A 15,010-nucleotide genomic window follows, 5' to 3' on the forward strand; every position below is an offset into this window, starting at 1 on the left:
TTCTTTTAAGTTGTATATTTGGAAAATTTAGAATACTTGAAATGTGTATGTAGTTTTTGTTTTTTTTACTCCTGTTTGTCATCAGCAATTACCCTTTGTAACCATATTTTAATTGTAATATTAATTGTTAAGTAGCATAAATTAAGTTGGCTTACTTCTTCATTTTTCTATTCAGATTATTTAAGTTAAAGCTGAAAGCTACTACCACCATCTTGATGACTGTTGCTATGGAAATTTGAAGAAAAATGTATATAAAATAGTAAATTAATAATTTATTATGGAACATCATCAAAGGCAGGTTTATTCTTCTAAAAGAATGTATGATTTTATGATGTGTAATGTGTATTTGGTGTATACAATATACAAAACATTAAAAATTGCATGTTTGTAAAGATAAGTAGATCTAAAATATAATTTGTTTTATTGTTAATATTTACATTAAATTCGACTGCTCTGAAAGTTAACTAATTTGTAGTGGTGATTTTAATACATATTTACTCAGATTAGCCAAGTACCTCACTAGGTACATTGTTTGTAAATTTTATCTCTGAGTTAGAAATAATTGTACTGGGCCATTCATTCTTTAATGATTCTATATTATAGATTTAATCGCTTAGTCCATATTCAATTGATTATCATTTTTAGCTTCATAAAAAATATTTGCCTAATGAGATAGCAGAAAGTTTACAGACCTACAGAGCTAAAATCTGGGGTTCAGTTCTATATGGTGAATACAACAGATAGCCTAATTTGGTTTTAGTGTAAAACGAACAACAACCAATTTTATAAAAGTATTATGGTTATTGCTATTTATTTATTTATTAGTGTTTGAAAAAGATGGTTCTGTATGTAATGTTTTAAAAGAGTCGTAGTGGGCTTGATTATACTATCATAGTTTTTGGTTTTGGTTAAAATGGACTCAGACTACCCTTAAAATATCACACAAAAATTCAACATGATTGAAAAAAAGTTGGTTAAAAAATGGCATTGCCATATCTATATAAGTAATACTTTTGTGTTTCTTTGAAACTTTTCTGGCAAATTTGATCATATGATACATCATATTGTTAGAAAGGCCTTTGTACAAAAAGTCAGTTGCATAATATTGTCATCACGTGACGACTGGCTTCGATTTAAACTTTGGTATTTTTAAGTTGCAAAGTATTTCATACACATAACATTTATTTCGTGCAATTTCCTAAACAAAATGAATATTACACCAAATACAATTTATATTGGTTTTTAGGCCTATTTAGGTCAAAAATGTGCATGCGCGTTTTATTCTAAACCATATGCTTATCATTTTGTGATTCTGAATATTAAGTTAATTTGTCTTCATTACTACTTTTCAATAACTTAGCTTTGGTTCGTTTCATAAATTGCTATAAACACCTTTTAGTTATTTTTCGTTATTACGGGTTTTATTATTCATTTTAGTGAATTTCTTTGTTATAATTTATAAAATCATAAAGACGTGTCAAGCGTAGATAGCCCTCGTGTAGCTTTGCGCGAAATTCAATACAAACAAAAAACGTGTCAAATACTGAGCGTTCATAGCTGTTTCATACTCCATACGTTGTTATAAATTTATTTTACTGTAGTTTTATTACATACAGTTTGCGTGAGTTTTTTGAATGCGTAAATATTTTTCCAGTCGACCAGGATTTATCGATCTGATACATGATTCCTGCAAAAAAATAAATGGCATGCATGAACATGATATAATAGGAGAAATTTAAGCCAAGGTATGAAAACTATCCTAAATGTTTTGAGGGTGCGGCTAGTTATAATTATGAGTTATTAGTTTAGATGCTACTTGTGAGCAAGTAAACTTTTATGAAATGTCAGTATTGTTACATAACTGGAAGTATTTAATAACACTAGTTTAGTGATGGTTATGGGGAAAATGTTTTGGTTATTTTTTTTTTTTGTTTTAGTGACAAGTGTCAGTTTTATGTTGAGCTAGGATTCTTCTGCAGTAGATGTCTGTGCCGTGTTGGCGATAAATGGATAGCACGTAATCCATTTGTTTTAAAATGTATTCAAAACAAATCGAACGTGTATACAAATATTCTTTACACTGTACTGTATTACAATTTTTATCTGAAACTTTAAATAATTACGTTTCATTGTGAAAAGTCTACACAGGGTGATTGAATCATTAATGATGGAGACGGCGTTAATTTGCCGGAAGTATATTTTTTGCAAAAAAACACTCGGGACGCAGGGGTACGAACACTTTCTGTCGTAACTGTGTATTAGCAACTAATCGAGTGCAAATCAAGTGAAGATAAGTTCGAAAAGTTAGAAAACATAAAGTTAACAAATGTGTAAGTGATTAGCCATAACGGACAATATTTTAAAGTTAGTTTCACAATTTAAGAGTTATGGAGAATAATTTGTCTTGCAAAAGGGTATTTTAAAGTAATTGATCTCCTTAGTGTGAACTTTGACAAAAGTGAGACAAAGTTCAAGATAAAACTGTGGTAACCCAGAGAGTATATATTAGGCACTTATATCAAGAATGATGCTCGGAACTTGCGGCTTGGGCGTCGTTGGATCTTCCAGCACGACAATGACCGTAAACACACATCGAAATATGTGCAATCCTGGTTGCAGAGGAACCATATAAGCGTTCTGGAGTGGCCATCGCAGTCACCCGATCTCAACCCAATTGAAAACGTTTGGTATGAGTTGAAGACCAGGGTTGATCAGCGTCATCCGAAAAACTTGCAAAAGTTGGAGACCTTCTGTAAAGAAGAATGGAAGAAAATACCAGTCGAGTACTGTCAAACGATCATGGAGGGCTATGAGGAGAGATTGCGCCAAGTAATTCACCTGAAAGGCTACACAACTGGCCATTAAAGTAGACGTACGAACACTTTCCGCCCATCTTGTGTAAACAGTTATGTAGATGTGTGTTAGTATAATATTTATAATGTACTATACTTTCATTATCCTACTCGTGATACTTTTAAAGTTATGATCAAAAATACCACTCGGGACACAGGGGACCGAACACTTTCTGTCGTAACCGTATACGTATATATACACACATGCGCGCGCACGCACGCAAATGACGCTATAATGTAACATTACTCACTTAAGATTACGATAAAAAATACCGAAAATTCGAGTAACATGGCGTCAATAATACAACAGTTAAATGACGCACACACAACGTACGATTACCCGAGTTTCGCAACCAAACTAGTCATAACTATCGCTTTTAAAACAATTATTTTTCAACCCTTTTGTTATGAAAATTAAATAATTCCTAAGTATTAAATCATTAGGTAAACCAAATAATAATCCTTAAACTTAGCAGTCTTGTATATTCAACAAAATGTATGGTGAAAGTGAAAAGTAAAAAAACTACATTCCTGTCAAAGTTTACTAAAGTATTTCCAGTATCGATTGTTGTTTTGCTGGGTTTATTTTGAAATTTTTGACAGTAAATTTAAAACCGTGAGTTTTGTTTTTTAGCAAGTCGAATGTGAACAGAAATGGATTTTTGGGGGGGAAGAAGAGGGAAGTCCCAAAATCATGGTGTTGAAATTTTGAAAACAAGGGAAAATCATGATCAAAAGCTTGGATACATTGTCTGTGCAGAAATAAAAATAAAAAAGATAATGTATTGTGACCAAAAAGTCAGAGTGGACATAAGCAGTTAAGAGATTTATAAGATAAAGTTAACAAATAATTTGTTCTTACTAAATTCGAGAGTCATCTGTCAATTCTGAAAGGGACCAATTAAAATTTTCATATTTGTATTTTTTAGTTAATTACTTGAGTATTTTGGAAATTGCAGTTTTGAACCAGATTAATTTTGAACATTTGGACTAAACGTAAGGCAGCTAGTCGACAATACTCACTGCCAGCTTTTGAGATACTTTAATCGAAAAGTGTGATTTCGTTGTCGCTCATAAAAGGAACTAACCCTCCCATAACGCGCAGCACAATCTTATGGTAACTGTAAGCGAAGCGTGAGCCCCTTCAATTCACAATCCAGTATGATGACCACCCGGCCACACCTAATTCGTTGGTAAAAGAGTAGCCCAAGAGTAGGTGGTGGGTGGTGATGAATAGCTGCCTGCTCTCTTGTCTTGCACTGTTAAATTAGGGACGGCTAGTGCAGATAGTCCTTTTTAGCTTTGCGCGAAATTCAAGAACAAACAAACAATGAGAATTAAAAGGAGAGTGCTCAGTAATATGTCAAACACAATATATGTTGCTTACGGTGCTGTTGGAAGCATGTCAGCAGGTGTATCCTGTAGAAATCTTTGTTGGACGAATTTGCGTCAAACATTGTCTCTAATTAGTCCAGTAAAAATTAAGATATCATTCTTATTGTTGTGATAACATTATAAGCTAGTGTATCGTTTTGCTGAATAAGAACAACAAAAATGAAAAACGTAATTGCTTTATAACTTTCAGTTTTTAACTGCAGCAATAAAAGTAAACAGTAAATAATTAGCACGACCTTGAGTGAAAGGTTTCATCGAGGCCAAAAGGAAGTAATTCTGATCAATCGTGTCAAAAATAAATAGTGTGCACTGTGTTTACCAATTTAGGTGTTATTTTCCTTAAGAGTTAGAAACTACATGATTTTCAATCGACGATAACAAGGATTTCGTTTTAGTGATAAAAAGAAAACAGTATATGTTGGATGATTTTACACACCCTGAACATGTACAGGTGGCGAATGGATTTACTAAAATTGCGAGTACATATGAATGTGGCGGAAATATATATATTTTTTCCTTTTTATGATTGCAAACATCTGCCTTAGGATAAATATTGTGACTGTTTTATTTACAAGGCTACCTGTGGATGAGCACACAATAATACTGCATGGTTTCCCGCTGTTTGAAAAGAAATTTGTCAATGTTTTGGCTTCAATTTGGTAACGCGTGATGCAAACATCCTGCACCTGAGAAAATGTAACCGACAAGTGTAACAAAAACTAAGTTGTACAATGGGCTATACTTGAAAAAAAAAATGCATATCACACTGAAAAGAATAATATATTGAGAAATTCTGGTTATGAGTACAAATGTAGTCTACGGGTGTTTGGGAACCCATTAAAGTAAGCATTCGGATCGAAACAGTTTGAAAACGATTATAGAACCTGCAATCCTATACGAAGTAGGTGGTTTTTACTGGTTTTGTTTGACGTTATTTCTTGATTTAGGAATAACGTTGTTTTTGTTTGAAATTATATTTATTTTTGTTTACATTAATATTATAATTTTTTCACCGTTATTCGATTTTTAACTTTTATGAAACTCTGCCTCCTGCAGATTGCTTTATTTTTACATTAGTTGCTGCACAGTATCCAAAGAGAAGTGATATGGGAAATACGGCTTAAAATCTTTTGTCATATATTTTCTTCTGAGCTTCAGCTGGTATGTAAAACGATACTCAAAAAATATTAAAAATTACAGAATATCATAAATGTGAGTCGAGAAAATTATTTAAATACAATTGAACATTTATGTAGTTAACATTATTGGTATATGTAGTTTTAGTACAAAGCTACACAATGAGCTATTTATATACCTACCGTGGATAATCGAATCTCTAATTTTAGCGTTGTAACTTACCGCTGACCTAGCGGAACACATGTGTGCATGTATGTGTATATATGTAGATATGTATCCAACCTCCCCTTGCTTCCCTAACACAGATAGGTTACAGTGCAGGGACATATATCTGTAGAATAGGTTTCATGGCCAGGTAGGTCGGGCGCTCGACTCGGAATCTGCGGGTCGTGGGATCGAATCCCTGTCATACCAAACATGCTAGCTCTTTTGGTCAATCCCAAAGAGTAGCCCAAGAGTTGGCGATGGGTGATGATGAGTAGCTGCCTTCCCTCTTGTCTTACACTACTAAATTAGGGTCGGCTAGCGCAGATAGCTCTCGTGTAGCGTTGCACGAAATAACAAAATACTTTTTTTTCATCTCAAAGGATATTCTTTAATTTTGCGCTGCGACTACTTAGTCTGTGACAATAAATTTCTCGTAATATGAATGACTCATTTATTATTACTTTTTCACTTATAAATTTTTATAATTTCTAAAGTGTTCTTCTTTAGACGCTGTGGTTATTTGACCTGTTGCAGGAACAATAAGACCAGTGGCGGCACCAGGATATTTTCGTTGGGGGGGGGGGCTGAGGTAAACTGTGAAGGGGCTTTTCAAAATGCCATCAATATGAAGTATAGATGGTAAATTATAATAATATAAATACCAAGATACATTTCAGAAAGGTGTGCTATTTTGAACTGCGTTTTCAATGCAGTTTTCATTGGAAACTCATACTCTGATTAATAATTCATAAATACAAATTAGAAATAATCTGTTTATGAAAATATGCGTATATGTTAAAGAGAAAGTTCACCTAAATTCCACCCAAGGTAATACATAATAATAAAGAATATCAAGATTAGCTTAGATTGAACATTTAATATACCATTAAGAGTAAAGCTACAAATCAAAAGAAATATAACATAAGGACATAGTTTACATAGCAGAAACGAATTATCCCATGTGAAGTTAATACAGGCTAACTATCTTTCATCATGTTGTGATTGTAGTCAATATTAATTCAAAACAATACGCCTGTTTATCATTAGTGTGACAAGCACCGTTACAATAATGTAACTACTACATTACATTAAATTAGGCACCTCTAAATAGCCCGACGACATTTTTAAAATTCATTCTAGAATTGTTTAGAAATATTATTTGGTCAGTTAACATGTAAGGTTATTATCTAATCATAAGTATAACATTAATTAGATTGTAAGTCACAATTTTAAGTGTATGTCACAATCATCAGTACAATTTTGGATATACAATGCAAAATGATCTTACAGAAGACACAACACCAGCTAAATGCTTCATAGTTTTGACCTATACACAATATACTTATACATGCATGCTATGTTTTACTTTTCAATAAAAGATAAATGAAATTAATGGGTAAATACCTGTGAAACCTTTGGTTTATCAAGTAAAACCCCTGATGATCTGTTGTAACTTGAAATCAACGTGATTGTCTAATCTTCGTCAAAGCTCAAGATAGAATGGCATACACAGGGAGTGGCAATACAGCGCATGAGTTTCAGTGCATTCAGTCCGTTGCTATGGCACGCATGACACATACTTCCTTCTTAATGAAGACGTTGAGTTCTACAGATCTATGTCTCTTTGATGTTAATTGTTAAGCAACAACGACGATTGTGTTTTCAATATTTTATGAATATGTGTAGGTAACAATATTGGGGGGCTGAGGGGGGCTTGGCTCATTTTTCTCAAGCCCCTCCTTGGCGCCGCCACTGAATAAGACCAGCTGGATTGTTCGCCAGCTCTTCTGAAAGATGAGTAAAGTTAATTCATGCAGAAATAGATAATAATAGCAAATAAATAACATATTGTTAATTCTGACTTGTTTGTAACTCGTATAAAATTGGTAAAAAATTACACTTCACAAACTTATCTAGTTCATACCATAATAATTGCTCATGCAATTTAACGATTGATTGTTGATTCGCCATACAGGGTACGCCAAACCTCCTGCAAGTGTGCATTTGAAGTAACCACAGTTAAAGGTTTTATTTGTAATTAAGCACAAAATTTCACAATGGGATATTTGTGCTCTGCCCACCACGAGTATCGAAGCCCGGTTTCTAACATTGTAAATTTGTAGACATTCCGATGTTCCACTGGTATTCGAGGGAGTTAATAATACCAAAAGCATCTCAACTGCTATTGTTCTGTCGTATTTTAGTCGACCTGATGAGCCCTGATACTGGGAGAAAGGCTTAGATGGCACGTTGTTATACATTCTTCTTTACTTTCACTTTCACTCATATTTTAGATTGGGTGGAAGGATCATCTTTCATACCCATAACTTTTACTTTGCAGATGAAGGTGTTGCTCCAGATTGGTTAGGTGTTTGGATTTGGAACTTGTAGCTGTCCTAAACGATACGTTTTGCTCATCCTCCCGCTGTTGTGGAGAACACTGAATGATCTATTCTTCGCAATTTTGCATTCTTAGGCTCTACACTATTTAAAACAACAAAAACTAGCTATAAGACTATCTTTCTTCGAAAATTATTAAGATATAATATCCACGATAACATTACACACTATGTATACTCGGGAATTCGCTATAAATCAAATTTTAAATAACTTTTGACCAACGTAAACTATCTAACTAGACGAGAATTAAAACTAACTAAGTAAATAGTATAGTTAATTCTGTATATCATAACACTGGGATGCAATATCATATAACAAAAACATAAAGATTCGATGCATTGATTCATCAGTTCGATAACCTCGCAAGTGCTAACCTGCTGCTCTGGCTCGCAACTATTCTTGTAAAGTGCGAATAACTCTTGTACATTCAGATAATAAATTTCATTCAGTAACTCAACAACGATAAAAGTATTATTCAAATATAAAAACAAACAAACATTAATTGATCAGTATAAGCAGAAGAACAAAACAAAGCATCCTTCCAGTGTTGTTTCCGTAATAGGCCAACGGTAGGGTTACGGACTTAAAGCACTAAAATACGGCTCCATTCCCGTGATGTACAGATTACAAATACTTTACTGTTAACTTTGTGCTAAAATAAACAAATTAAAAACTCTAAGTTTAAAAGATAACCTCATCAATGTCCGCATAACCATACTCTTATTGTGTAAGCATTTTTTCATTCTTTGAAAGTTACCCAAAATATTCAATTATTTTATATCTTCGACTTCATGTTAACATGGCTCTCGCTGTTACAACAATAAGTTTATGGATTTACAACGCTAAAACCAGTGGTTCGATTCCCCTTGGTGGACATATCAGATAGCCTGATGTGACTTTGTAATAAGAAAAGCACACAACCATATTTATTTATTTTTTTTTTTTTTTTTTTTTTTTTTAAAAAAAAGAGAGATAGAAAGAAAATGGATTTACTGAAACCGGTGATTCCGCTGTTGGCCTTGATGTTGTATGGAATCGTATTCAATGAGGTGTTTGTTGGTAAGAACGTACAGTTGATACTAAGTTGTCTGTATTGTTATTATTCACTTGTAGTTACTTGTTCAATCAATTTACTTTATTGTTTACATGCTTGTTTGTTCTCACTTTGGCCATTTACTATTTCAACAATAAACTTTTGTTGATTACATGCACAATTCAATACCTTAAGTATATCATTCTCCTGTTAACCCTCGTGGGTTTCCACTTGTTAAACTTCAGAGTATTGGTTTTATATAAAATTAACTGGGTATGTATATTCATGCCGAATGTTTTTAACTCATTTTATTAGTTCTCCACCTTTTTACCCCCTCCCCTTTCTTGAGTTTTATATTCATGTAACAATTAAGACCGACCGTGACTCAGTAGTTAGTGTGTTGGAGTTTAGATCTGTTAGCTCTTAGTTCGTTTCGCTTCACACTTTCAGGCTGACGGTGCGTTATAAGTATTGCAGTAAAATCCTACTATTCAGTCAGACAAGACTACCTCAGGAATTAGCGGTTAGTTCTTTCCGTTTAGCCCATCGGTTCAAAGATACAAAAGGCTAGCCTAGATAGTCCTAGAGTAGCTTTGGAAAGATATATATATAACAAACAAAACACAAATAAATTCTATAATTTTCTTTTAACCGCACCCTTAAAAACACTAAGTGTTTAAACAATAAAACGTTTAGGTTTATGTTTAATATATTGATCAATAATTTGTGATCGGTTTACATTATTTAATTCTATGTTTTCCTTATTTTCTCCGTTTTAGCCCTGTTGACACTTAGATTAAGCCTATGGATGATGTTGAAAATGTGCTTGTCATTCACAGCAATTAACTCAGTTGAAGCAAGAGATTTTATAACTATGCGAAACAAAAGTATCACTTTAAAAATTACTAAACACATTCGATCCATATTTAATTGTGCCATAAGCTGATGTGTAGCTATGTTACGATGATATTTATGAAATGAATATTTTTTATTATAATTAAAATCAATATATTCAATGCTGTGCAAAAGTGTTTGGACGAAGTCAAACATTAAATTTCAGGCTACTTTTAAAGAACAATGGAAACTAAGTCACAGGTGAAATATCAAAATTTTATTAATCTTCATATTTAGTACAATATAAACTCAATGCTTTAATAACTGCAGACGGATTTTCAGGTATTGTTGAAATATGTTTAATCAAAGTGTCCTTTTGAATTTTACTCCAAATGCTCTAATGCACTCTCATCAACTTTCTTCGGAAGTAACATTTGATTTGGGCCCGGCATGGACAGGTGGTTAAGGCACTTGACTCGCAGGTTCGAATCCCCGTTGCACAAAACATGCTCGCTGTTTCAACCATGGTGGCGCTACAATGTGATGGTCAATCCAACTATTCGTTGGTAAAAGAGTAGCCCAAGAATTGGTGGTGGGTGGTGATGACTAACTGCCTACCCTCAAGTATTATACTGCTAAATTAGGAACGGCTAGCGCAGATAACTCTCGAGTTAGCTTTGCGCGAAATAAAAAAAACAAAACAAACAAAACCAGCATCACGTAAAGCTTTTATGTAAACTCTCTGTTCTACTGACAATTGTGTACGCTTTCTGGATTGTGGCATTACAGCAAATCTTAATATACAATGTTAATAACTATTTTTGCTAAGGTTTATTTGTGGAGTGCTATTAAATTAATTTCTTTTAGCATATAGCAATAGCACATGCTAGCTTCTTTCTGTATAGTTAAGACACTGCATGTAGCACTATGAAAGTTATTTCAGATCCTAAATTTCATCAGTACGTTTATTCAAGCAGAACCTGTATGACATGCCCTTGGATCAAGTACATGATAATTCTAAAGAATGATAAGTATTCTCACCCTGGCTTATTCACTTGTCAAAAGGGATCAGTGAAGCATTACCATAGTGTTGAAATATACATTCTGTAATGGCATAGAAGAATTAGCTCCATAAAATGGAAAGAATGACAAACTATTTTCTTGTCCTCACACTTTCGCACAATACTGTTGATATAAGACAAAGAGATACTGTAAAATACACATGATGGTTTAGATTTTACAAGTAGGAAAACTTAGTCTTTTTTTTGTAGTTGAACTCAGCCTAAAAAATAATCTAGGGTAACATTTTATAACTATGTAATAAAAGTACATTTACCATAAATCTAACAGATACTGTAAAACACTATATGCTATAAATTTTGATTTAATGATTTCAATTTTTAGTTTTCTATTCTAACTAACGATAATAATTTTTCCCTATTTTTATTTTTATTTTATGTCTATTCATATCTAGACAGCCAGGCGAACCAAAATAACAACTTAAGAAATGGAACTGTGAATAACCAAAATTTAATGGAAAGTCTCATTGATAAGTATCAGCATTTCTTATTAAAGGAGGTCAAAAACAGTTCCAATGGGACATTTTGCTGTTTTGAAGTTCCTTCTAAGATGGCCGATTTCACCTGTAGCAACTGTAGAGTTTATGGTTTGAATAACCTCACTCAAATAGCCACACCATTCACGTCTTGTGCTGGTGACTCCTGTTTGGCATTGAGCCAACTCAAACTATATGGAAGTGTTACAGCAAACTGCACTTGTAGCAGAAGTTTTTTCATCCGAACTATTTCTGCAAACCTGAGTTTTCAAGTCCCATTTATTGATATTATAAGTGAAACTCAACTAAACTTTGGTTGCCAAGAGAATTCAACATTGTCCAAAATGGAGGTTTCAAGCACAGGGCAAATGACGACAAATGTATCCGGCTGTGATAACTCTACCTGTAGTCTAGTAAATATCTTTCTTATCTTATACCCTGATAGTTTCACCCCAGTATTTCAACAAGCCTTGGACCTCTATTGGATGAACATGTTGCAAACTCAGATGAATAAAGTTCCTTTTATTTATCTTCCACAATGGATTACATCAAACAATTAACTTCTTGAAATGTTTTGCAATAGTTTTTTTCAGAGCTTCACCGTTTTAAGGATTTAGGATGCTTACAATGCACGTTAATGAACTAGTTTTCCAATAACAAATTCTTTTTCTTTTAATGCTAATGATCTCTTTCAAAAATTGTTAGGATCACTGTACTTATATTCAAAATTACATTGAAAAATATGATACCCCAAAAAAACTTGTATTTCCTTTGCCTTTTAAAAACCTTATCTCCATTATCTAAAGGTAGAATCTCAAAGTATTAAGAAAATAAAAGTACAGAATATTCAGGGGGCCATCAAAAATTAAATTCTCAGTTTGGTTTATGTTTCGTTTAACTCTGTCCTCCATTGGTTAAGCGGTAAGTTTATGGAATTTTAAGAGGCGGGGTTCGATTCACTGTAGACGTTAGAGCGCAGGTAGTATGTTATGTAATATTGCGCTAAAGCAAAAAACAAAAAACAAAACAACAACAACGGTACAGATTTAATACCTTCCATTATGACTTTCCACACTTTTCGATTTTAGGTAACCTTGACCAACAAAACGCAGAATAATTTTTTATTACATTTCTAAAGATAATGCTAGATTATATTCAAGTGCACTTAATGAAATTTACAAGTTTAATCAATAGGCTACTGGAAATCGGTATAAAACAAAAATATCATTTTAATACTACTAGATTTTGGTTATCTTAAAACGTTCCACATACCTTTAATGACGCCTTTTATGAGTGATTGAAACTAGTTTTCTTTCTAGATATGTCTTTATTTCATGGAATATCATTTCTTTTATATTGCTATGCATTAAACTGAAAGCAGTTATTTCAACAAGAATGATTCATTGTGGCATTATTTGTAAACACGAGGAATTGCTCAGACTAACAATCTAACATCGTTACTTAGGCTTCAACACTCTGTCTTTACTACATAAGATATGTAAGTAAAATACGATTATTTCTGATCATTAGGCATGTGTTATTACAATATCTTCTTGATCTATGTAACAAATTAATTTGTTTTATAGCATTTTTAATTTAATTCATAATGTTCATTAATTGCACTGTCAATATACGTATATCACCGATTTAAGGTGTTCAGTATACATAAGACCGTTAATGCAACATAAGTAGTTTAGAATGTTAAACATTTAACTGTATATGCACGAATGTATTAAATCTTACCGCTTCATTTAACGTTGATGACAAACATGTCAAAAACATTAATATTAAATCACATGTACCAGGAATCTAATACATATTATTTAAATGTACTTTATTGGTGTTTACTTCAATAGATAACATTTCTTTTTGCGTGTTGTGTGAAAAACAGCCATGAATAATATTGATGCCAAATTTTATCCTGTAGAAAGGACAGTCTACACTAAATTTTTGAAAATTAAACACACTACCATTCACATTTAAAAATGTGATGTAACTTAAAAAATAAAAATGTAGATTTACCATACGTTATTGTTGAACGGCAATTATCATGTGTGAAATTCTCAACGATTGCGTTTCATGGTGGAAGGTGCAAATAGTTCAGAATTATAGGCTCTTTGTGAAACCAAGAGTGCAACACAATTAATCTTTTCAAAGTTCATGAAATAATGTGAATTTTCCCGTCACTCTGGACGGGTACATTCGCTTTTAATACAATAAGTTTGTAATGCAGGTTGTCCCACAATTAAGTGACTTATTACAAATTTCAATATGACAATTAGGAACTTAAGATTTGCGATTGAGAGGTGCATGCACGAAGTATTTTTTTTTCAGAGTAAGGGTAATGACATAACGCATGGGCGGTCACCAAATATACCATTAATCAACATGGAAACAGAGAAACGTATGTATATGCTGTGGCTATCAGAGATGAGATCGCCTATTCTTATACAAAGACAATATCGTAAGCTGTATTAAGACGATCAACTAGTTAAGAATTCTATAACTTACATAAAATTGAAGCCGTGGTGAGTTTCTTGGGGCTATGTAAAAGAATGGTACCTACCGTGCCCTTCATCTACAGAAGTACCCCGCTAGTACAGTGATAAGTCTACGGACTTACAACACTAAAATCAGGGGTTCAGTTTCCCTCGGTGAACTCAGCAGATAGCCCGATGTGGCTTTGTTATAAAAAACTCACGCACACACAGTCATCTACATTAACTATGCGCTTGTAACTGTTATTATTTTAAGTTTAGGATTGTAATATGCCATATTATTTTTTTTAAATTTCCTGTATGATGACAAGAAAATTATAATCTAATATGAAAGATTGAGTTAATGCATTTTACAAGCAAAACTACATTTATGTATGTTTCTATGTCATCATTATACAAGTTAATTTTGAATTACCAACCATTTAGGATTAATAGCTTTAATTTTCAAGTTCTGTTCTTTCTCTTTTTCCATATTTTGTTTCTTTAATATCTGTCACTCAAAACCATTCAACTGAAATGTGTTGTTAATTCTTCACTGTAGTAACTATTAGCTTTAGAAATACAATTTATCTTTAAGCAACATATAACTAGAAAAAATAAGATTTGAAATACTTGACATCATACCAAGAGCAACCTAACATATCTTCATGGAAATAACTCGCGAGCTATATGTGAAATTAGTTTTCAAAAATGACAGATGAGTTGTATACTCGTATGTGAGCTATACGGTTCTTTTGTTTGACTGAAATCACTAATATAATATTTCAAATATTCTTTTTTATTGTTGTTGTTGAACACATAGAACGATCACAAATCAGTTGATAAATACATCTGTTAGCAAACCCAGGTATTCTCTGGTCAATGGACAAAGTATAAAGGTAAATACTTCTGACTATATCTATCAGTATTTAAACAGATTTCAGCTGCAACTTAATTAATTGCTCACCCATTTCAAAACGAGTAGCTTCCACTGTCAGCATGTCCCATAGCATTACCATAACCTTTAACCTGTGATTGGCTTGACCACGTGACAGAAGCACAGGAGATTGAGTTCAACTATCAACGAGATACAGGCTTTTAAAAAAAAGTTTAATCTTAA

General features: G+C 32.9%; 1 protein-coding gene across 1 annotated transcript; it reads left to right on the forward strand.

The window, feature by feature from the left end:
* The first annotated feature begins 5,019 nt into the window (after positions 1-5,019).
* On the forward strand, positions 5,020-12,950 carry LOC143244821 (uncharacterized). The gene is made up of 3 exons (XM_076490197.1): positions 5,020-5,148; positions 8,960-9,050; positions 11,333-12,950. The coding sequence occupies exons 2-3, from the start codon at positions 8,975-8,977 to the stop codon at positions 11,971-11,973; spliced, it is 717 nt and encodes a 238-aa protein (XP_076346312.1). The 5' UTR covers positions 5,020-5,148; positions 8,960-8,974; the 3' UTR covers positions 11,974-12,950.
* Positions 12,951-15,010: the final 2,060 nt, after the last annotated feature.

The sequence above is a fragment of the Tachypleus tridentatus genome, chromosome 2 (assembly GCF_004210375.1).
Source record: "Tachypleus tridentatus isolate NWPU-2018 chromosome 2, ASM421037v1, whole genome shotgun sequence".
NCBI classification, from domain to species: Eukaryota; Metazoa; Arthropoda; class Merostomata; order Xiphosura; family Limulidae; genus Tachypleus; species Tachypleus tridentatus.

What these genes read in the sequence shown, in the direction of transcription:
- LOC143244821 (XM_076490197.1), top strand. Translation starts at nt 8,975, where the DNA reads ATGGATTTACTGAAACCGGTGATTCCGCTGTTGGCCTTGATGTTGTAT. An exon ending in ATTCAATGAGGTGTTTGTTG is followed by an intron (nt 9,051 to 11,332) that starts GTAAGAACGTAC and finishes ATTCATATCTAG; the next exon opens with ACAGCCAGGCGAACCAAAAT.